The sequence below is a fragment of the Lagopus muta genome, chromosome 20 (assembly GCF_023343835.1).
Source record: "Lagopus muta isolate bLagMut1 chromosome 20, bLagMut1 primary, whole genome shotgun sequence".
Classification (NCBI taxonomy): domain Eukaryota; kingdom Metazoa; phylum Chordata; class Aves; order Galliformes; family Phasianidae; genus Lagopus; species Lagopus muta.
The window spans coordinates 2284020-2306968 of NC_064452.1; the positions used below are offsets into that span (position 1 = coordinate 2284020).

The 22949-nt window shown below is 56.9% G+C and overlaps 1 protein-coding gene and 1 long non-coding RNA gene across 2 annotated transcripts; both read left to right on the forward strand.

Moving 5' to 3' along the window:
* Positions 1-2400: 2400 nt before the first annotated feature.
* On the forward strand, positions 2401-10571 carry TBX2 (T-box transcription factor 2). Its single transcript, XM_048966940.1, has 7 exons — positions 2401-3030; positions 3398-3665; positions 5517-5663; positions 6742-6818; positions 6897-7066; positions 8548-9158; positions 9888-10571. Exons 1-7 carry the CDS (start codon positions 2666-2668, stop codon positions 10326-10328), a joined length of 2079 nt encoding a protein of 692 aa, XP_048822897.1. The 5' UTR covers positions 2401-2665; the 3' UTR covers positions 10329-10571.
* Positions 10572-13146: 2575 nt separating this feature from the next.
* On the forward strand, positions 13147-18214 carry LOC125702965 (uncharacterized). The gene is made up of 3 exons (XR_007380733.1): positions 13147-13163; positions 17133-17349; positions 17435-18214. It is a non-coding gene; the product is annotated as an uncharacterized LOC125702965 (long non-coding RNA).
* The last annotated feature ends 4735 nt before the right edge of the window (positions 18215-22949 follow it).

Below are 22949 nucleotides of genomic sequence, written 5' to 3' on the forward strand. Positions count from 1 at the left end.
GGGGAGGGGGTCCCAGAACCTGGGCCCGGGGGGAGGCGACGTTTCGTTGCGGGGCCCCGCTCTGCCCCTCGGATCTGCGGGCGCGGTGTCCGCAGGTTTGCGTAGTACCCTGGAGCGGGGTGATGCAGCCGTGGGGCAACGCGAGGATCCGGGCGTGCTTGGAGGGGGGGGAAAAATGGGAAAAAAAAAAAGCCCGAGCAAGCCCCATTTTTGCCAAAGCTGCTGTCAGCACATTTCCGCGGTGTCGTGGAAGCAAAGTCCAAATGAGGTCTAAATTTCAATCCCCGCTCGCCACCTCGCCCCGTTCAATGGTCAGTGGGACCGATCCACCCCCCTCCCCACCCGCCCATCAGCCCCACGCGGTGGCCGGGAGCCGTGAGGGCAGCCCCGCTGTGGCCGCGCTGCGGTCGCCCCGTCGGGAGGCGGCGGCTGGAGGTGAACCTGCCGCGGGATGGGGCGGGATGCGGCCGCCTCTGGGGTTTCTCCTCGGGCCCTTCGCAGCACCGGGGTTTGCTGGCAGCACGATAGAACACGGTGTGAGGAGAAACAGCGGAGAGGTGGCGATGGGGAGAGGGCTGCCGGGGGTCCCCGCGTCCCACCCTCCGCGGGGAGCGGCCCAACGCTGTCCCCGGGAAGGCAGCGTGTCGTTGCGCACCCGCGGAGCCGTTGGCAGAGGAGGGGGCCGCCTCCGCCCCCCCCCCGTCAACGTCCCGTCTGGCCGCAGCGCAGGCGGCAGGCGCAGGAGCCTTCTAAGGATCGCAGGGCGCTTTTTGAAGATTTGGGGGTAAATATGAAGTGACAAGAGACGGGTCTTTATTGTGAGGGCTCAGCCGCCTGGCGCCAGGGCCCTCTTCAGCCACCGCAGCCCTCAGTTAATCAGCGCAGATCTCCAAACGGACCTCTCCGCGGGGACACCCACCGCGCCCGCCGCCTCCCCCCCCTCCCATCCCGGGCCCCGGCGCGGCGGGACCGGCCCTAATCCCTCAGCAAACAGCCCCGGCATTTCCCCTCCGCCTTATCTGCCTCCCCCCGCCCGGGTAAACAGCCCCTCGGGCCGGGCAGAGCAGCGCGGCCCCGACGGGAGGGCACCTCGCGGGGCGCCCCGACGGCGGGGTCCGCGCGGAGCTCCCAGCGGGACCCCCCCAGTCGGAGCGGCCTCGCGGGGCCGGGAGCGAGGGCAGGGCGCGGGTCTCCTCCACTCACCCGCGCTGGATGGAGCTCGCCGCTCCGGCCTCGCTGCCTGCAGCTCTCCGCCGTGCTCCCGGCGGCCGAGCCCGGGCCGCCCCGTCGGTTGCCGGCGGTGCGCGGCGGGGCGGGTCCCACCTTGATCCTCTTTCCAGGATCTGTCGTAAGACGGCGGCCGCCGAGTTCCCCCGGCCGCTCCCCCCGGCCTTACGCCCCCGCCCGCTGAAACCGACGGGACGGCCCCCGCCTCTCCCCCCCCCTTCCCGCCCCCCCCGGACGCCCCCCGGCTCCGAGCGGCCCCGCGCTCCCCGCACCCCCGGTCCGGCCCCGGCTCCGCGCTGTCCCCGCACCGGCGGTGGCCGCTCCCCGGCCGCGGCGCAGCCAGGGCTGACCCGGTATGCGGAAAGGAGCCGGGGGTGGGATTTCGAGCACTTTTCTCTGTCATTGGTTAATATTTTATTCTGTTGACATGTTTTCTTACTGCCGATGCTTCCGACACCTTCTTCTTTTTTTTCTTTTTTTTTTCTCTCTCTTTTTTTTTTTTTTTTCCCTTCTTCCCGTCCTCCCTCCCTCCCCCCCCTCCCCTCCTCCCCGCGCCCGGAGCTTGGCCGGAGCTGTCAAAACCACGCCTATGCAGATCCACAATTGGTCTGAAACGCGTAAAATCAGCAATCAAGGGGGCTTGGCTCATTAGCGGGCGGATCAGAGCAGGAAGGACATGTGAGATAGTCACAGTTTTACAGAGATCACGACAAGATCCGACCGTTCCCCACTCCGGCTCCTCGAGCCATGAGCGGCGCTCGGCCGAACCGCGGAGCGCGCAGCGGTGCGGAGCCCTCCGGGGCGCAGTCGGAGCCCGCGGGGGTGTGAGCCGTACGGCCCGACCGCCGCTCCGCTCCGGCGCCGCTTCAGTGCCGGGAAGGATTTCTCCGGGAGGGTTTCGCCCCCGCTCGCTTCTCCCTTCGCCGCAACAACAACAACAAAAAAAGAAGGACGTACTCTCTGCCCTCCGCAGAACGGGAGTCCCAGGAGCCGGGAACTGCCTTTATTATTATTTTTTTTTAATTCTGGTTTTAAATTTTTTGTTAATTTTTTTTTTCCGCACATCTTATTCCGCTCTTTTTCACTTTTTTTTTTTTTTTTTTTTTTTTTTTTTTTTTTTTTTTTTTTTTTTTTTTTTTCCTTGTGTGCGTCGTTGGGTTTGTGGGTGTTTTTTTTGTTTTTGTTTTTTTTTTTTTAATTAATTTTTGTTGTCGATTTCCCTTCCTCTTCCAGTGCGAATTCGCTGGGCAGGAGAGAGGAGAAAAAATAAAATAAAACAAACAAGCCGAACCGCACACCTATTTTTTATTATTATTGCTGTTATTGTTACTTTTTGGTTTTTTGTTTGTTTGTTTGTTTTCTTTTCTTTCTTTCTTTCTTTTTTTTTTTTTTAACAAAAGGGAATCCCTCTTTTTCTCCTGGATTTGTGGATGCACCGATGAGAGATCCAGCCTTCCCAGGGACTGCCATGGCTTACCACCCCTTCCACGCTCCCCGGCCGGCCGACTTCCCCATGTCCGCTTTTCTCGCCGCCGCTCAGCCCTCCTTTTTCCCCGCTCTGGCTCTGCCCCCGGCGGCTCTGGCCAAGCCCATGCCGGACCCGGGGCTGGCCGGGGCGGCCGAGGCTGGGCTGCACGTCTCGGCTCTGGGCCACCACCACCAGGCAGCCCATCTGCGCTCCCTCAAGAGCCTGGAGCCCGAGGAGGAGGTGGAGGACGACCCCAAAGTGACGCTGGAAGCCAAAGAGCTTTGGGACCAATTCCACAAGCTGGGCACCGAGATGGTGATCACCAAATCCGGGAGGTAAGAACCGGGATTTTTTTAAACGTATTTCGCTCCCCCCCCGACCCCCCCCTTCGCCCCCTCTCCCCATAATTATGCGCGATCCCAAATTAAATCTGTGCGCACTCATTCAGTGCCGTCGTATTTATTTACATCCCTCTCTGCAGCCCCTCACTGCCAAATTTTCCCCCGGCCCCGGTTCCGGGAGGGGGACCCTAAAGAAGCGCAGTGAAAAAATGATTCGCGTTTTCCTCTCTGCCCCTTCATCCCGCAATGGGACTCGAAGCTTTTTACCCAAGCGCTGGGCACCCCTCAGGCCGGGGCTGGGCCGGGGGGGGGCTGCGGCCGTCGAGGGTCGCTCCCTGCAGCGCTGCGCGTCTCTCCGCAGGAGGATGTTCCCCCCGTTCAAGGTGCGGGTGAGCGGCCTGGACAAGAAGGCCAAATACATTTTGCTCATGGATATAGTTGCGGCCGACGACTGCCGGTACAAATTCCACAACTCCCGCTGGATGGTGGCCGGAAAGGCCGACCCGGAGATGCCCAAACGCATGTACATCCACCCCGACAGCCCGGCCACCGGGGAGCAGTGGATGGCCAAACCCGTTGCCTTTCACAAACTCAAGCTCACCAACAACATCTCGGACAAACACGGCTTTGTAAGTGTGACCGCGAGGCAGGACGGCCCGGGTCCGCCCGGGGGCAGCGGCCGGGATTTAGCGGCCCCCTCCCGGGCTCCGTCCCCGCTCCTCTCCGGAGGATAACGGGGCCGAGCCGGGGGAGGCCGGGCCGGGGAGGCGGCGGGGGCAGCCCCGACGGTGCGGCCGGGCTGTGGCAGTGTAACCGGGCAGGTACGGCCCGGGACTCCCCTCGGTCCGGGTCGGGGCTGGAGGCGTCACCTGCGCGGGGTTTGCGCGGTGGGAGCTGAGCCAAAGGGGGTTGGCTGCGGCCGCTCCATACCGGCTGTGCCTGGAAGGCTCCCGAACGCTTCTATTTCCTTATTGATCACATCTGCATCACCTTCCGGAGGGGGAAAAAAAAAATAGCAAGAAAGAAAGATTAAAATAACCCACCAAAGCAAAATAATAATAATAATAATAATTTTAAAAAGAGAGAGAGGGAGAAAAGGAAAGAAATGCAGCAATCGAAGCTAGTAGTCTTCAGAGGAGTGCAGAAAGAGGGACTACAACGCGATCCTGTGGGGAAAAATGCCAGCGGGCGTCGGGGTGAGCTGGGGGGCAATGGGGCCGAGCCCGGAGCTCAAATGGGGTCGGCGGCACCGAACCCTCGGAGGGGACCGTCGGGGTCAGCGGCCCGGGGAAACTTTTCTCTCTTTCTGATTTTTTCTTACGATTTAGAGAGGAAACGGTGTGTTGGATAAATCAAACACCGCACGGCTATTTAGAGGCAGCGAAGGGAATCGATAGAGAGGCTCGGAAATCGCTTTTTTTGTTATTATTATTTATTCGGTTCGCGGGGAAAAATCGGTTCGGTTCAGCGCTCGGTCCGACTCCCGCTGGAAAGCATTTCAGCGCCGTCCGAGCTGCGGGTGCAGGCAGTGCCCATCTGCTCAGGGTGGGAGGAGGTTTGGGTAAAGGACCGCGGCTCTGAGCGCCCGATCGAGGCGTTTGTGCACCATTTTCACGCTAAATCCCGCCTAGATGATATCGGTGTCCTGGAGACCCGACAGCCCATCAGCAGGTGATTATTGCCGGGGTTAAAAAAGGGGGATTATTATTATTATTATTATTTTATTGCCTTCTAAAACGAAATGAAGTGATAATTATTCGGCGGTTTCGGACAACAATCACAGCAGATTTCGCCCTTCCCCAACCAAAGCGGAGCGGGGAGAGCCGCGCTGCGGCCCGAACTCCGCACGTCGGGATTTATCGGTGCGTTTCTCAGAGGGAAACGCCGAGGGGACAGCGCTGAGAACGGCCCCGGGGACCGAGAACGGCGTTGATTTGTGTTAAATATGGAAAGGTTGCGTGGGGGTGGGAGAGGGGTTTGGATACCTGGACGGGAAAAACGTCCCACCGCTCCCGGCGCCGCTCAGCCGCGCGTTGCTTTGCGCGGAGCTCTGCGCTTCGTTTGGTTTTTTGTGTTTTTTTTTTTTTTGGTGGAGGATTTTTGGTAGAAGGGATTTTTATTATTATTTTTTTAAAAAGGAAAAAAAAAAAAAAGGACGGAAATATTAAAAGCGGCTGAAAATGCGTGGCAAATTCACCTGGCGTTGTCAGGGCGGTGATAAATCGGGGGGATCCTGGGCGCTGCTTTCTCGCTGTGCCTTCCCCCTGACCTCCTTCTCTGGGGGCAGATCGGGCCATGGCACCAACGAAAAAAGAGATCTCCCTCTCTGGCTGCTGCTGCTGTTCTCTCTTTGCAATGAATCTGGTTGTTTCTTTTTATTTCATTTTATTGTTTTCTGAGGAGAAATGAAGGGTTTTGCAGGGAGGTGATGGCGGTGGGGCTGAACGCAGGCTCTGCTCTCTCTCCCCCCTCCACCACAGACCATTCTGAACTCCATGCACAAATACCAACCCCGCTTCCACATCGTGAGGGCCAACGACATCCTCAAGCTGCCCTACAGCACCTTCCGCACCTACGTGTTCCCCGAGACCGACTTCATCGCCGTCACCGCCTACCAGAACGACAAGGTAGGGCCAGCAGCACCCGACCCCAGCCCCTGTACCGACCCCCAGCCCCACGCACCAACCCGAGCTCCTGCACCCCCATCCCCTGCCCCTTTTTGGGTCTGTTTTCATGATGCTGCCCAACCCCAGTGGCTGCTGACATGGAACGTTTTGGGCAGAGAGGCAAAAAGGCAGCAACAGGAGAATGGTTGGAGCCCAGACCCTCAAAGCAGGCACTCTCCATGTTACTACTATTATTATCGCTGTAACCATTCCTAAAATTAATTTCCCCTCAGTAGCACCTTCCCAGCACGGGTGGCCTCTTGCAGGTGCCACGGAAGAGCCAAAAAATCAGAGCTAGAGAAGCCCATTTCAGTCACTTTCTGTGATTTAGCGATTGTCACCCATTGAGCCGTGGGGGGGCGCGGCCCCTCCGAGGGCTCCATGCCCGCGTGTGTGCCTTAACCCAAAAGCTGACCCCCACCTCCCGCCCCCCCTCGGCTGCTGATGCTAATTGACAGCTCTGTCTGAGGGTCCTGGTGGGCTTGTTTCCCTCGTAAAGTTTATGACGAAGAGTCACAATCGATTAACGAGCACTCTGTCTGCCCGCCCGCCGCACGCTGCCTGCCGGTGGGCTCCGTCGGGCGGTCGGGGGCCCCGTCGGGCCGGGCCATGCATTTTTAAAGCGTCCCTCTCGGGGCCGTGTTTCAGAGCCATGCATTATTGAGCGTCCTAATGTCGCCGGCCCCAGCAGTCCGTCGCGGGGAGGGATAAGAATAGCTTTTAACCAGCGCGGCGCGGGCTCAGTCGCCATCTTCCCTCCGGGGGGCCGTGAAAAATAACTTCCTATCATTAAGACGCTATTAATAATTCAGGCGAAACCTCAGCATCATTTTTAATAAAGCATGTGCTGTGTTAAAGCGGGGACGCGGCGCGTTTTGCAACGTGCGCCGTGCATCCCCTCCCGGCCGCGACCCTCCGACGGCCCCGAAGGGACGGATGGGCCTGAGGGCACGGCGGGGGCGGGCAGGGGGCGCCGGGGGAAGGGAGGGTGCGGGGAGAGCGGGCAAGGCGTCAGTCGCTTCTCTCCGCGTCCCCGCAGATCACGCAGCTGAAAATCGATAACAACCCCTTCGCCAAAGGCTTTCGGGACACGGGCAACGGCCGTCGGGAGAAGAGGTAAGGGCGGCCCCGCGCCCCGCTCCGCGCCCGCGGAGATCCCCGCGGAGGGCTGAGCCGCGTCTCCCCCTTGCGCAGGAAGCAGCTCTCGCTGCCGTCGCTGCGGATGTACGAGGAGCCCTGCAAACCCGACCGAGACGGCGGCGAATCGGACGCGTCCTCCTGCGAACCATCGGCTGTGCGCGACGCGCTGCACTCCCCCGTGGGCCCCCTCCCCAGCCCCCTGCGCCTGAAGGCCAGCGGCAGAGGTAACGCGGCCCCGCTCCCCCCTCATTGCTTTGCCCGCACCGTCGGGGCTGAGCCCAAACCACGGCCCCACTCCCTGCCCTGACGGCTCCTGCATGGGGTGGGGAGGACCGACTGGGAGCGGGGACACAGCTCCCGAATTACCACCGTGTTCAGAGCGTTCTTGATGTCTGCTGTTAGTGGGGAGGGGATCAAAACACCTCCGCTGTTGCGGCGGCAGCGTTCGCAGCGCTGGCAGGGAAAGGCAGTGGATGGGCACAGAGGGGATGAAGGGCTGCGAGGACGGGAATGGCCCCAGCAGATGCAAATGGCATTCATGGTTTGCAACATTTTCCTGTTTATACATCGATGTAAACAGGGAGCATTGGTGGGCAGGCCCTGTGCTGTGCAGCTGTCTGGCGTCGCTCTGCCTTTCATAGCCAGTGCAAGGCTCCCATTCCCCCCCCCCCCAAATTAATACATTTAAAAGGGCAAATAACACTGCAACACTCAGAGCTGGGCAATGAAAATAAGCCAGCAGTTCCCATGTTGTGGTTTTTTGATGCAGGACTTTGTTGCACTGCGCTGCCCATCCGTTGCTCTTTCAAGTTCCCACCATCCTGATTCCCTGCAAATCTTCATCAAAACCGCAGCCCCTGCCCTGGGCTGAGCTGCTGGGAGGGTTTATGACACCCTCTCTTCTTTCAAAGGGTTCTCTGTAGGCTCTCCCTGGCCTCAATCCATCGGCACTGGGGTTTCGGTTGTGCTGGAGGGGCACCACGAGTCTCCCACCACCCCATGCCCATCACCATCCCCTCACCTCAATTCCCCCTTCCTCTGAGAGCTCAAAGCCCTTCATTTACATTAAGTTAAATTAAAATTCCCTGTATCAAAGATGGCGGTGAATCTTTCCTCTAAATCTCCCTCCTTCGCCCGACCCAACCTGTGCATCCACAGAGCACAGCTGATCAGCCCGGCATAATTAAATCTATACAGAGCTACTCCTCAGCCCGCTGCCCCCATGCTCCCCATCTCTCACCCCACCACCCTCTTTGGGTTCACAGCTGATGGCAGTGATGCCGGTGCGCAGCTCAGGCCTCCTGCAAACGTGTTTTTCCTGTTTGGCAGAGCAATGGGGCAGCTGCTGTTAATCCCTGCGAGCCCCCATGATGACCGCGGCACGAGAACACATTTGGTCCCTTCCAACTCCAATAATTCCACGATTCCATGATTTCTACTTTCTCATTTAACTTCTCCTGTTAATTGCAATGGGGCTTTACCTCTGCCGGATTTCCCTAGCTTGGGGACAATCAACTGCAGACTCTCTGATCTCTCCATCCCTTCACAGATGAGATACTACAATTCCATGAGTCTGTGATTTCCGCCTTCCCATTTAACCAAGCTCTCCTGCTAATAGTGACAGCGTTTTACCTTTGCCACATTTCCCCGTGGCGAGGTCTGTTGACCCTCTCGTTGCCTCTCTGACCTCTCCATCCCTTTGCAGAGGAGAAGCCGGGGGCTGACAGCGATGCGGAGGTGGAGAAGGTGCCCGAGGAGCGGCCAGCGGGCGGCAGCCCTGGTGGGGAGGACACATCACCCCGCGGCAGCCCACGGTGCACCGACGAGCGGGGCAAGGAGAGGCGCAGCCCAGAGAAAGCCAAGGATGGAGCATCCCAGGGGGACGGCCCTGGTGAGGGTCTGTTTGGAGCACGGGGCATGGAGAAGGACAAAGTGGAAGGGAGAAGGAAAGAGCCGGAGCAGGGCAAGAAGGACGCAGAGGGAGTCGGGCTGGGCAAGGAGGCCTTCGCCCCGCTGATGGTGCACACGGACAGCCCCCCGCACCTGAGCGCCGGGCACCTGCAGAGCCTTGCTCTCTCTGGGCTCCATGGGCAGCAGTTCTTCAGCCCGCTGGGTGCCGGGCAGCCACTCTTCATCCACCCGGGACAGTTTGCCATGGCCCCCGGGGCTTTCTCTGCTATGGGCATGGGACATTTGCTGGCCTCGGTGACTGGCGGCGGCAGCCTGGAGAACGGGGCTCTCTCGTCTGCCCCGGGCGCAGCGGGGACGGCCACCCCCTTCCCATTCCACCTCTCCCAGCACATGCTGGCTTCTCAGGTAAGCGTCCACCCACAGCCCTATCCCCATCCCCACAGTGCTGGAGCCCTCCTGCATTTTTCCTCAAAATCCCTGAAATCAGCCAAGCACATTGGGGCACAGACCCAGTGTTACCCCTGGTGGGGGGGGAGACATGGAGTGGCCCCAGCGTGGCTCTCGTGGGGCCTTCCCCAGCCCATGGGGACAAGCAGTGACACTGCTTGTGTTGTGACATGGGGAGGATGTGGGGGGATGCTTGGAATGGAGGTCCCAGGGCTGATTTAAGGAGGAATTCCGATTTATCTGTAGTTCCACCATGGGCAGAGCAGCGTGAAGAGCCCTGCCTGCTGACCCATCCAGCACCTCTCAAGATCCCCACCAGCCCCACAATACCAACACCCCTGTTGTGTCTCTGTGCTGAAATGCACGAAGATACCTTGAACTCACCTCCTTTCTTGATACGACCCATCAATGGGTTTTAATGCAATCTGGGCTCAGTGATACCATGCAGCCAGGCATACCGAGCTCTCACAGGGACCAGGCCCCATTGCTGCCCTATGGTGCTGTGCCTCCAGCAAGTCCTGGAGAGAGCCCCATGCCTGACAGCTTGTGCTCAGTTGGCCGATGGGGGTCCCCAGCCGTACCCACCCAGCAGCAGTGTCACCCCACGCTGTGTTCACATTACTTCTCCTTTTCCACGGGGCAGGAACCGTGCAGCTCTTACCTCTCCCATCTCTCCTCTCTCTGCAGGGAATCCCGATGCCCACTTTCAGCGGCCTCTTCCCCTACCCCTACACCTACATGGCAGCAGCAGCAGCAGCCGCCTCGGCCATGCCGGCCACCAGCGCAGCCGCCGCCGCCGGGCCGCTGTCCCGCAATCCCTTCCTGGGCAGCAGCCGCCCTCGCCTGCGCTTCAGCCCCTACCAGCTCCCTGTCAGCATCCCGCCCAGCACCAACCTGCTCACCACCGGCCTCCCCTCCAGCCTCAACCCCGGCTCTGAGAGCTCCAAGGCGGGCAGCAGCCGTGAGCCCAGCCCCATCCCCGACGCGCACAAAGCCCAGCGCCCCGCCGTCTCCCCCCCCAAAGGTTCCCTGAAGGAATCCCTCAACGAACTGCAGAACATCCAGAGACTGGTGAGCGGGCTGGAGAGCCAGAGGGAGCTGTCGCCCGGCAGGGAGTCCCCCAAGTGACCGACGGGGGGGCAGGCAGCGCACCCACCTCCCCCCCCCCGGGGCTGAGAAGCACTGGTCTTTTGTACAGCACAGTATAAATATTTATTAAAGGTGGGGGCGGATGGGGAGGGGGCTCTCCGTATAGCCGCCCCCCACCCCGAGTGCCACCCCCCCATCCCTGCTCCCTGCCTCGGGGCACGGGGCTGCCCTGCGTGCTTTGTCGGATGGGGAGGGCGGTGGGGCTGAGAGCTCCGTGCAAAGGGCGGCGGTGGGAGGGGAGGGGGGGGAAGGGAGGGGGGAAAAACTAAACACAAAGGAAAAGAAGCAAAGCATGGAAAGGAGCTGCGCTGCCACCGCCACGCAGGGAGCGAGCGGCAGGGCAGGTATTTATGAAATAAATGGTAATTTGTGTAAATAAGCTATAAGGATCCCAGAATATGCAAATTGGTATTAATTTATTCAGAGTTGTACATTGGTGTGTACATAATATTTAGAGTTTAACTCATCGCATTTAAGTTTTTCGTTGTTTTTTTTTTTTTTTTTTTTTCATTTTACATGAACATATATATTGTAAATGAAAACTATTTAGCTCTTTGTGATTGAAGGAGATATTGGTTTCTTTAACTGTGTTTAAAATATTGTTTATCCCACCTGCTCTTCAGGACAATCAGTGCCACCGGTACCACAATGTTTGGAGTCGTTGGAACAAAGAGTTCAATTCTTTAATGGACTTTTGCAAGGAAATAATAATTATAATAATAACAAATTGAATCCAAAATGTAGGAAAATGTCTCTCCAGAGCGGGGTATGCAGAATGCAGGAATAAACCTCAGGTTTTTATTTTTCACTCCAGAACAAAGCGAAACAACAACAATAAAAGAAGTATAATAAATCTAAATATCACAGGACTGTGCTCTATATTTGTTTTAAAATAAAAAGATACAATGATTTGAAACGTGCTGGTTGTTTGGGTGTCTCTCTGTTGGGTTCCCATCACTTCTCTCGCGTCTTTCAGTAAAAAAAAATATACCCGGAGCGCTGCCGGCTCCCTCCTGATTCATTCCTGGCGCTGCGGTGGGAGCACGACCAGAGCCGGACCGCCCCGTCGGGGCCGCCCCGTCCGCAGGTGCGCAGCGCTCGGTTCCCGCAGCTCCCCCGAGCTCCAGCGCGGCACCGCGGTCCCTACCCGCCCCGACGGCCGCCGCTGTTACCGACGGAAATCTCCGACGTGCGCGCACAGCGCTGGATGCGGCTCGGTGTTTCGGGCCGTGCCCCCGCCGCAGGTGCGCAGAGCGGAGCTGCCGGTCCGCGGAAGGGCTGCGGGAAGGCATCGGCACCGCCGCGCAGTCGGGGATGGTTCCGCGGGTCTCCCCCCCTCTCCCGGCCCCGGCGGCCCTTTTCCTCACCAATTACCCTTCTGCGGCGCCGGGGAAGATTTACGGCCCGCGGAGGGACACGGACTGCGCAGCGCCGTGCGCGGGGCTCCCTCTGGCGGTATCGCCGCGCTCCTCCCAGCCCGGCCCCGTCGGGGCGCTCCCCCCGGCTCTGCCCGGCTCATAACGGCGCTGCGGGGTGGCGGGGGGGGGGTCGGGGTGGAAGGAGGGGTTTGGGCCGGGCTCCCCGACGGCGGGAGAGGAGCGCTGCTCCCGGCTGAGCACCGCGGTTGTTTCTGCCAGGAGAGGGGTGGAGTGAGACAGACTGGGAACTGCTTCAACAAGGGGAGGGAAGGGGAGGCCCTAAAAGCGGGCTGGTGGGATTATTTCCGAATAAACCCAGCTCCCGAGGAGCATCTAACGAGTTCTAGCGGGGATGCACGTTGGGGTCTTGCTGTCCTGGGACAGTCTGGCCTGGGAGATACAGGGGTTTAAATGGATCAAATAGCATTTCACTGATTGGGGTGAGGGGGGAATGCTCCTTGCAGAGGTGGTGACAGTGACCTGTGGGAACGGTCTGCAGCTCTACATGCAGGTAGGAGCAGAGTGTGCAGGATTTGAGCTGCTCCAGGTGCCCACCATGGCCAAACCCAGGTGTGAGGAATCCACATGGCTCACACTGCAATAGGGTTGTGCTGTGACACAGAGGGTTTTCCTTGGTGTCAGCTAAGGTGCACACCAACACGCTGGCCTGGCACATCTTTGCCAAGTTCCTTAGGCCCAGTGGCCAAACCCAGGCAGGGATTTGGGAATGGGATACAAACCCAGTATAGTGCTGCTGCCCTGTGTGTGTTATCCCAGTGCCATCACACTCCTCAACGCATCAGATCCACATTGTGTGGCTGGAGGGGACACGGTGGCAGCACCCATAGTGCCGCCAAGTTGGGAGAAAAAGGGGGAACATCACTTTTGGTCACTGCCCTGTGGGGTTTATAGGATTTCACCACTTCCACGGTCCACCCCTGCAGCTCCATGCTTGGCACCGAGGGGTTGCTCTGTCCCGATGCGGGGAGTGGGGGTGTCTTTTTGTGCCATCTCGGCGCCCGCCAGCCGGGCGCGCAGCCCCTCGGCAGCCACAATGCTCAGTGCCCCTCACCACCCCCCCAGCTCCCAATTAGGCTCCGCTCGCTCCGCTGCGCGCACGGCCCCGCAGCCCCAATTACCCGCGGGGTCGCCGCTCTGTCTGCCGGCCCCGGTGGCGGGGAGAGGCACAAAGGGCAGCGCCGGAGCCTCCGTGAGACTCCACTGCGCGCCCTCAGCCCCAATTACCCGCGCAGGGCTCTGCGCACCCGCGCACCTGTGCTCGGGGCAGGGCGCGCCCCGACGGCAGTCCTCGGCCCCGCACCTGCGGCCGTGTGCGATATATGGGGCAGCACCCGGCATCGGCTCGTTCTGTGCTGCCGCTGTTTTTCTGGAGAAGGTCAGTACTGGCTGCTCGAGCCCCCTTTTTCCTCCTTCACCACTTCTTTTTCCTCCGCTCTGCTCAGCGCTGAGGTTGCCTAGCCTAGCCCAGCCGCGATGTGGTGGAGGAACGGGAAGCCTGGATTTGTACAGGGATGTTTGGTTGTGAGATGGGAGTGTGGGGGCTGTCTTTCGGGCTGTCTGCCCCCCTCTGTTCCCAGCGTTGCTTTGGTCAGTGCGGGTGTCAGGAGTGGGGGGTTGGAGAGGGGGGTTAGAAGCGTTATTTGGGAAAGAGCGCTGTTTATTTGGACCTAGAGCTGCCTACGAGCCGCAGGCACGGGTTGCATTGGCTTCACTGTAAGGATAGGGTGGGAAAGGGGAGGCTGTCAGTTTATTCCTGTCGCCTGTACCAATGGGTGATGCTGGGAGAAAGCCGGGCCCGAAGCCCCGCAGCGCCCACCCGGCCCTTTCCCAGGACGGCCCGGAGCCGCGCATCCAACGGGGCGGGACGGGGCTGCCAGCACAAAGGTTGCATCGCTCCTCTCTGCGCGGCCATAGGCACCGCTAAGGGGCAGCGGGGTGGGAGCAGGAGGAAAAACACTTTTTCTTTTTTTTTTTAAGTGGGGGGGGAAAAAAGGGGAGGGGGAAAGGGAAGGGATTTAGGGAAGAAAAGGTGGGTAAAAAGACTTTCCCACAGGTCCTGGCCGCCCCACGCCGCCGCCAGGTGGTGCCGTCGCTCCGCGCCGCGGGCAGATCAGAGGGGGAGGGCAGCTGGGTGGGACTTCCCCGACGGGGCGGACGGATGGACCGCGAGCGGCCGCGCTGCCCTCTTGCTGTGGGTTTGGCTGTGCCCATCTCGCCGTGGGGAGCAGGGGATGCTCGCTCCGAGGCAGTTAAACGTGAGTGAGCAGCCAGAGGTGGGGCTGCTCTGCCTTCTGCACGGTGGGTTTTATACCGCCTGGAGTATTAAGGGATGAAGTCATGCAGAAGGGCTGCTTTTATTCCCCATCGAATCGGCATCGCTGTGAGCGGTGACATAAGCACAGGTACAGCTGTCCTTCAACTCCCATTGATTTCAGTAAATGGCCGTTGCCTCCAGCCCTGGGCCTGGCATGCTCTGTAATTCTTAGGAAATGAGATCTAATTAAAATGAGACAGCGCTGTCAGGGGAGCACCTAATTGTCTTTGCAAAATGACCTTGTGGGGATGCTGGCTCCGTTCCCAGCAGAAAGGTGTTGTCGGTGCAAAATCCCATACAGCTGGGGGAATCAGTTAAAGACTTTTGGGAAATAAATCCCTGGGCTGAGAAGTAACGAGCTGCAGCACCACTCAGCTCTGCAATCCTCCCGCTGCCCCTGGCCCAGGTGATGTCAGTGCTTGGGGACACCCCCCCCAGAATGGCTTTAAAAGAGAAATGGCACCCAGCAGGGATGGGTCAGGGTAAATACATGCAGGTGTCTCTCACTTCCCAGTCCTGTACCTTCCTGGTTCCTCAGTAGGAAATGAGGGTAGTTTGGCCATTAAAGCCTCCAAGTTAACAGGGCTGGGCAATGGGACGAGCCTCCACAAGAGGGAGTGTTTGCAGGGATTTCCATCCTAGATGTGCATTCTTTTTCTAAATATCTCTTTTTGTTTCTTTTCCCCGTTGTTGTTTTCAGGCAGACCCACCCCTGTCCGCAGCTCTCTGAACCCATTTCCTTCTGATGGGGAGGGAAAAAACTGAGCAGAAATCTCAGCTTTCCAAAGCAAATTGCTGTGCTTCTGTCCTGTCATGTTGGTGACACACTGGGACACCCCACTCCTTTGTAGGGTGGTTATGTCCCTGTGTCCCACAATGAGGACATGGTCCTCTTATTGGTCCTCCTATTGGTCCAACTGGTTAAGAAGTCTCTGGATTAAGGGCTCCTCTATTTTGGGGCTCCTCCAATGCTCCCAGAAAGGTGAAAGGATGGTGGTGATTGCCCCATCTCCAGCCCAAACTCCACGTTCTGTGGCTGCAGGAGCTCTGAGTGCTTTGTAGGAAAGATGTACAAAGGGGACCTCACCCCTTGCCCCATTCCTGGAGCCTCCACTGCCCTATCTGCAAATTGCAGAGCAGATTATCAGGCAGCAGCGGGGAGATTAGAGCCCTGTGGTCGTCTGTATCCCCCAGAGCTGGGACTGAGGCTGGACCAGACTGTTTGGCACCACGGGGCTGGGGCCAGGGTAACCTTTTCTTTTTCTGGGAGCTCCTTAAGGAGCACTCAGATTTGCAATTAAGGAAGAGGGGAAAAAAAAAAAAGAGGAGGGAATGCACCATCACAGCCAGCTGAGTCCATCAGGGCTGAAATGGGCTGGCAAGGAGGCACTGGTGGGTCTGATCTTGGGTGCTACAAATCCCCCATCAGAGAGAAGCCCACAAATTGAAGATTTGTGCCTTGTGAAGGAGCTGGATGCAGAAGGGCTGCTTTGTGGGTGCCCAACATAGCATGTGTGGATGCAATGCTTGGTCTAGTGCCACGCAGGGAGTGATGCTTGTCACACCGGGATGGTTTTTCAGAGGGTACACCCAGGGAGAAATGACAGACGCAGCTCTGCTCACTGGGTTCTTCTGGACACTATGTCTGCCCACTGCTCCAAGCCCAACTTGGTCATGGGGGGTGCAGATGAGCAGCAGCTTTGCTGGGCAGTCCAGTGCTGCAGGGCCCTGATGAGCCCTAATGGCTTAACGGGCTTAGGGAGGGGCTGCTCCTATAAACAATCACGTGCATTAGTGCAGATCTCATTAATCCCTGTCTCCTGCATTCCTAATGCCTGGGCATCCCCTGTGCCAGGAGTGCAGGGCCCTGAGGCTGCCATCCCTGCAGGGCTGAGGTGTTTGGAGTCTCAGCTCCTAGAGCCACATCCATTAAACTTAGCTGGAGCAGAACCCAATAGGTAAAAAGCCATCTGAGGTTCTCAGCTATTTTAAACCTGGTTTGCAGTTTTGCTTGCTCTGCTAGCAGGGAAGCAGCTGATGTTGCCCGTGGGCGCTCCTGCTCCTTAGTGCTGAGCTCTGTGGGAAGGGAATGGCTTTTCTTTTAGATCAGCAGCAGCAACCAGGCTTGGCATCCTGCACGTTGGTTTGGGCAGGGAGCACCCCAGCATCTTCAGCCGGAAGCCCTCTGTAGCCTCATCTCCAGGGAGAGGGCAGGCAGCAGATCTTGAACAAGCAGCTCCCAGGGGAGTGAGGCTCTGGCAGAGCAGCCTGGGCTCAGCAGACTCAGAGCAGCAGCCTTGGCCCTGCAGTCACTCGTTGGATGAGCTTCCGGCTGCTTTTCATCTCTCTCTGAGTTTCAAAGGCGTCCATCCCTTCCAGCCCCAGTGCTGCTGCCAGCCCCGGCACGGCTTCAAAGCGGGGCTGTGTGGGGTGGCTGGGGGGGATGGCGCCGGCAGGACGGGGGCTTCGGCCCCACAGGCTGGGTGCTAGCAGAAATGGGTCCCTGCAACTCCCTGTGCTGGGATCCCATAGGGAGGAGGAAGGCTGTCCTCTGCCCTTGGCCTTGGGGTGGCAGTGGGTGCTGTTGGTGATGCTCCTGGTCCAAATCTCTCTTGTCCCCTGCTGAGGGATCAGCAGCAAACCTCAGGCTGGGACTCGCTGCCCACGCTGCTCCCTTACAGCTGGCTGTTTGCAGAACACTCGCTAGTGATGCTCTGCTTTCTCTGGGAGGTTTTTCTGGAAGCTCTTGCTGCCTGGTGGCAGAACGCGTTCCTGAGATGGAAAACATGACATTTCGATGGAAAAGTAACTTTGTGCACTGTTTCTAATTTTAAAGCTCTGCCTTGGAATGCTACCGTGGACTTTGAAATCAGAGCCGGCCCTCATGCTTTCCAGGTTTTATCCACCTTTCCCATAGAATTACAAATCACTCCTCCTGTTAACGAGACAATATCCATTCTTCCTCGGTTGTTTTTTGTATCGATTGCTTCCAAAGCACAGCTTTCCTTATCCCCTCCCTTCTTTTTTCAGCCCCTGCCTATCAGTACAATCGAGGCAGAACCTGGGAACCTGACAGAGAGCTGAAACTGGCTGCTGCCCCCTGGGCAGGCAATGAATGAATGACTGAAGCAATGAATGAATGAAGCCCCCTCCCAGCCTGGCTGCTCACTGAGATCAACTCTTGTGGGTGTATACTTTAAATCCACTTGTCTGCCCGTTTTATCCCCGTTGAATGGGGGAAATTAATGTAAGTGTGTTTATCTGAGCTGTGTTAAGGGAGAAATGCAGTGTTCCCTGTGTTTGGAGTCCTCCCAGTTGGGCTCTCTTTGCAGCTGGATGCTGCAGCAGGATGGAGCCAGCAGAGGGAATGCGAGAGCACTGATGCAACTCCATCGTGAGCCTCAGGAATGGCCACTGGGTGACTCCTATTATTATGATTATTCCTAAGTGTCGGTGATCCAGGCACATCAATGAGAGCAAGGAACAGCCATCAGTCTGGTAAATGTTGGGGATGCTGCTATTGGAGAGGTGTCCCCATTTGGGAGCCCATCCCTGAGCACATCTGTCCCATGCTCGGTGCCATCGTGGTCCCCCCAGCCGCAGTGCCACTGCACTGCACCTCATGCAGAGCATCCCTGCCCTCCCTGTGCCACAGGGCACAGCATCTCTTTGGGGCTGAGAGCCCCCAGTAAAGCTCAGCGACCACCAGTGTCACCAATTTGGGACCCAGTGGGACCCATCACCAGGGGGACGGTGGTGGCAGTGCTCCTTTCCTGGCCCAGTTCCTGATATCCCATCTCTGTGGATGTTTGGGTCTATTCACCCTGGCAGATGGTATCTCAGTGCTGTCCTTTTGGGTGACAAACAGGGCTGGTTAAACACAGTCATCCCTCAAACAGGTTTAAGTGGGTTTTGCTGTAAAATAAATTTATTTCAACAAAACCTTTTTTGATAAATTAAACCAGCACCGCTCTGTGTATAATTTCTATAAACAATCTTCCCCAGTGTTTACCTAACCTGGGCACACAGAAACTCTCGCACATTAAATATGAGATGAAAAAGGGCTATGAAAGCTTTACATGCATCTTTTCATGTCAATGTGCCATGGGGAAATGTTGCTTGGCTGGTCTGGGGCTGCTGTTGGAGGAGCAGGATTTAATTCCTGGGGATGCTATGGGTGCGCAGTGCCGTGCATCTACATCTCTGTGTTTGGAGGTTGCTGTGGTTTATTCCCCATAGCTCAGGTCTGTGGGTCACTTGTGGCTTTCCCCAGCTTTATTTGTGGGTTACTGGTGGAGAAGCATCGATGTGCTCTGGGCTGCTGTTATATGATGGAGCAGTTCAGGCTGTGCTGGTTCAGTGCTGAGTAATTCAGGTTCTTCCCTTTGAACACCCAATGCAGAGCACGGCTTTAATGAGGACAGGTGCTTTCCTGGTGTTTTCCAGCATTGTTTCTAATGGTGCTGTGCTAGCAGAGATCACTTCTGGTGGACGACAGCGCATCTGTGGAGAAGCCAACTGCTCAACCTGGTTATCATTGGAGCCTCTTATAAAATACACACAACAATCGTGATGACGACCATGGTGGTAAACTGGGACTATATTGAAAACATAAAGTTTTTTTGTTTTTTTTTTCTCAGTTTATTGGTAATATAAAAAAAAAAAAAAAATTGGGATATTTTTCTGTCCCTGCTAAGAACAAAGAGAAGCTGATGTAGGGAGATCTGTAGTAGGACTGCTCCAAATTTTGGTGGGGTGTTTGTGGGATTGCAGAGAGCAAACAGACTGCATGGAGAGCACCAAATGCATGGATACAGCACAGGGAATGGGGCTGGGGGTACTGCTGGGTTGGTAGGGGGACAAAGAATGGGGCTTCACCCCCTGGTGCCAGCCCAGGGCACAGAGGTTGACCCCAACCACTGCTGGTAAGTGTAAAAATATTAATAATGCCGCAGCGGGTCTCCAAGAATGGGAATTTACGGTGGTAGTCAAAGCCAATGTTTCGGATCAATGCAACATCCCTACTCAGAATGAAAAAATAAATTAAACGGACTGTCATGTGGAGGCTGTGTAACCAAATCAATCATATTTATGGCGTTTAATCAAAACTCGGTTTGGTTAAATGTATTCCATATGATGGCTGCGGGTTGCAGGATGCTCAACTCAAGGAAGCCACCATTGGCTTGCTGTTGAGCAGAGGGCTCAGCCCTGGGCTGTTGCCTTCAGACCAGGTGTTCATTTGCTGATGATGCTTGTGTGTGTGTGTGTGTGTGTGTGTGTACCCAGGGCAATGCTGATGGACTGCTCCTGTGGAAAAATGATGCTCGTTCTGCATCTTGAGGGTGGGATGCTGCCATGCACGGGTAGGTGTGAGGGGTCCAAACCTACACGAATCTCCCACTCCTGGCTGTGGCGTGGGCTGTGCTGTGCTCCCATCCTGGAAGGAGGATCCCATCGCTCCGACCTTTCCTTTCCTCCTGGAAGCTGGATATTGGAATTCCTCCTAGCTGCATACATAATGCACGACATTAATCTTCCCTTAAAGCGCGCTCCTTCCACAAAGCCCCTCTGTATTGATCCAACAAAGACAATTATATATTATAGGGGGGAGGAGGGAAAGAGCTGAAATATTTGAGATTGGCCCTCCGCTTGGATTTATGATGTGTCTGCCCCACAGTGTCTGCCTATTTTTTACTTTAAGCCTCCACGACAGGGGTCAAGTCTTCCTCCACATCCAGCACCGATGGGGCTGCATGGAACACTGCACCACAACACCGCTGTGCCAACAAGGCGTTGGGGTGGAGGTGTGCAATTGCCACCTGGGTACAGACCCCATGGCCAAACCCAATGGCAATGCAGGGCGTAAGGGTGGGTGCCCATCACTGCTCCCTCCAGAAAGCAGCCAGATAGGAGAGAAATCACTGCCGTCCCATGTCCCAAAATCAAGATGTGATGTGGACAAGGTAACAGAGTTTGTGTGGAGAAGGAGAAAATAATGAATTACTGGGTCTGGCCGTTTGTAAACGCGTGTGAGATTAATGAGCAAAGTCTTCTCCATAACACAGAAGGCATGAAATCAATCCCGCACCCGGAGAATAATGAGGGAATCAATAGGATTATGAGGTTAAGGCTGGAGTAAACCTGAATGACAGCTGCAAAATAAATTTTATTTGGAGGACGTGGCTGGGGTTAAATGAAACATAATAAATAATGTAAAGCATTTAAGGGGTGGAGAAATGGCTCTGAGATGTAAGGAAGAACAGAAGGACCCACGGTTGCTAAACCTGTCCCGTTGCTATTTGCTGTGTGTGACAAAGCCCATGGCCCTGTGGGGCTGCCCTCATCCCTGAGCCACAGTGGGAGCATAGTCGTGACAGTGACACTGAATGGGGAAGCGATGGGTGTGTGGGAGCCACGGTGCCCATCTGGTGCTGTGGGTACATCACCTGTGTGCTGCAGGATTGTGACCCTGACCCATCATGTCCTCCTTGCTCTGGGATGCTGCTGGTGTCCAGAGAAGGTGATCCCATGTAAAGTAAATCAACAAATAAATCCCCATCAGTGACCGTGGGAAGGGCTACTGTAGAGGCTGAGCTCCCCATGACTGTGGGTTGGGGATGGGGTTCCAACTGGTGCATGGCCCAGGAGGGCTGTGGAGCTCAGCCCCCACACAGCAGATTGCTTTGGGTCAGGGGCTTCCAGTGAGAACGGAGCTGGACTTGCCTGTTGCATTGGTTTGCAGTGGTTTGTCTTACATTGCTAATTTCTGCTAATGCTTCTCTCCGAAAGGCTCTGTTCTGCTGTTCCCCATGCTGAGATGTCAGAGGAACTCCCCAAGCATCCATCCACACTGCACATAAGGCAAACCCAGTAACGGACTGTGCGCAGCCCCGTGTGTCCACAGCCAGCTGTGCCCCAAGCAGCAGCCCTTCGAGGTGAGCAGGCTCTCATCTAGCCCAGCACCATGCAGACATGGGTGGGATGGAGTCCCAGCTCTGCTCTGGGCTGGGTTTTGGGCTGGGAATGGATAGGAATCTCCACCTGAAAATGTCATTTCCTTCTGGGGCCATGTCCCAGGTGGGACTGCATGGGTATAAAACCAAGGTCTGCCTTTTGCAAGTGGCCCCCCATGCTTCAGGCCACCTCACCCACCTCCAGCTCACGTGGCTGTGTCAACTTTGTTGCCATCAGTGTGGGCCATGGGCACTCCATCGCAATGCTATTTGCCACAGTCCCACCTGCAACCTCCATGAGACCTCTCTACCCCAGGAAGCAGGAAGATGCCTTTATACATCCCCTTTCAACTGCTCCTGCAAACTTCCTTTATGCTAAAGCTAAAGACGTATTAATTATTGGCATAAAGGAGGAGGAACCGCTGCTGCTCTGAGCAGCCTGGGGTTGCCCTTCACCATCTGGCACCTGTGGGGGCACAGCTGGGGCCAGCAATGCTGCTGAGCACCCCAATGCAGCCCGTGGCTCCTGAGCACCAAACAGGACTTGGTGAGTATCTCCTGCAAGTTTCAGTCCAGCATCCTCCTTCCCTCAGGAGAACAGCACTAGGAGGCTGTTTTGCAGGGTGTATTTTTTACTATTGTTATTATCTTCATTAATACTTTTGAAACATTGCACAGACACTCTCTGCCCCAAATCCCAGAGGTCGGTGGGGAGTGGGCCTCGCACCTGCAGTCAGCTTGTGCTGGTGGCTGCTGCCCTACAGTGCTGCTAGTGTTTCTTTCTGTCTTTATTTTGTGGAGCTGTTTTTGAACAGGGCGGCCAAGAGCGGGGATTTCATACAGTAAACAGAAAAGCTGTTCTGAAGTTATTTATTGGTTCTGTTTTCCAGCACGTGGACCTGCGTTGATTTATTTCGCAGCGTCTCTGGAGGCTTCTTCAAGGTTAAGATGTAGACATCGCATGTTAGGCTGGGCTGAATGCTGGCAGGAAAAGACATTTGGCTCTTCTAATTGGAAAAACACGCTGCTTTTATCACCCCGAGGCCAAGCCTCTACCACAGCCACACAGCACAGGGGAACACAGCGGCTCAGCCCTGGGTCCCCAGAAAGGAGCACTGTCCCCTCACTGCCCTCCAGGTGCCTTCCAGCCCACGTTTTGCTGATTGTGCCCATTTTGGGGGGCTCTCCCTAAGGCACGGCATGGCAGGAGGTGCTGGCTGGGCAGGGATGAGCCAGGTCCTCTTCCCTATGTCCCCATCCCCATCAGTTCCAGTGCTGGCAGGCTGGAGGTGGGGAGCCGCGGCAAGAAGGTGCGGGCTGAGGTTTAGAAATCATGATGTGTGAATTGAAATGGGAAGCAATGGATCTCGGGAATCACCGCAACTGCTACAAGGTGTTCCTGAAGCTGTCAGCAAGACATCTGCCCGCTCGCCGCGGCCGCAGGAGGACGGGGAGCGGAGGAGCGCTGGGAGCGTGGGGTCCTGCCGTGGGGCTGGGGTGACCCCAATGGGGCAGCGGTGTGGTTCTGGGTTGAAAAAGGAGGAGAACGGCTCTTGGGAGGGCCCTGGAGCAAAGCCCTGGCTGCGGAGCTCGCTCCTCGTAACTCATCCCGGGGCGACCATGGGAGGGATGCCGCCCGTCCCAGCCCGCGATTTACTGCTCAGGGGGAAAAAACGCAGCCACTCTGTGAGTGTGCTCCAAACAGCTGCTGCTGCTGTCTTCCTCCATCCGGAGCTCAGCACTCACGCTGCCCATCGCAAGGTGGATGCAGTGGGGCATGGCTGGGGGCTCCAGGGCAGAAAGTCAGCCCTGATCCCATCCCGCTGCACATCCCAGCACCCTTGGGCTGTGAGTCCCACTCCCAGGCCACGTGGATCCATGCTGCACTTTGACT

What these genes read in the sequence shown, in the direction of transcription:
- TBX2 (XM_048966940.1), top strand. Translation starts at nt 2,666, where the DNA reads ATGAGAGATCCAGCCTTCCCAGGGACTGCCATGGCTTACCACCCCTTC. An exon ending in AACGGCCGTCGGGAGAAGAG is followed by an intron (nt 6,819 to 6,896) that starts GTAAGGGCGGCC and finishes CCCCTTGCGCAG; the next exon opens with GAAGCAGCTCTCGCTGCCGT. An exon ending in CCTGAAGGCCAGCGGCAGAG is followed by an intron (nt 7,067 to 8,547) that starts GTAACGCGGCCC and finishes ATCCCTTTGCAG; the next exon opens with AGGAGAAGCCGGGGGCTGAC.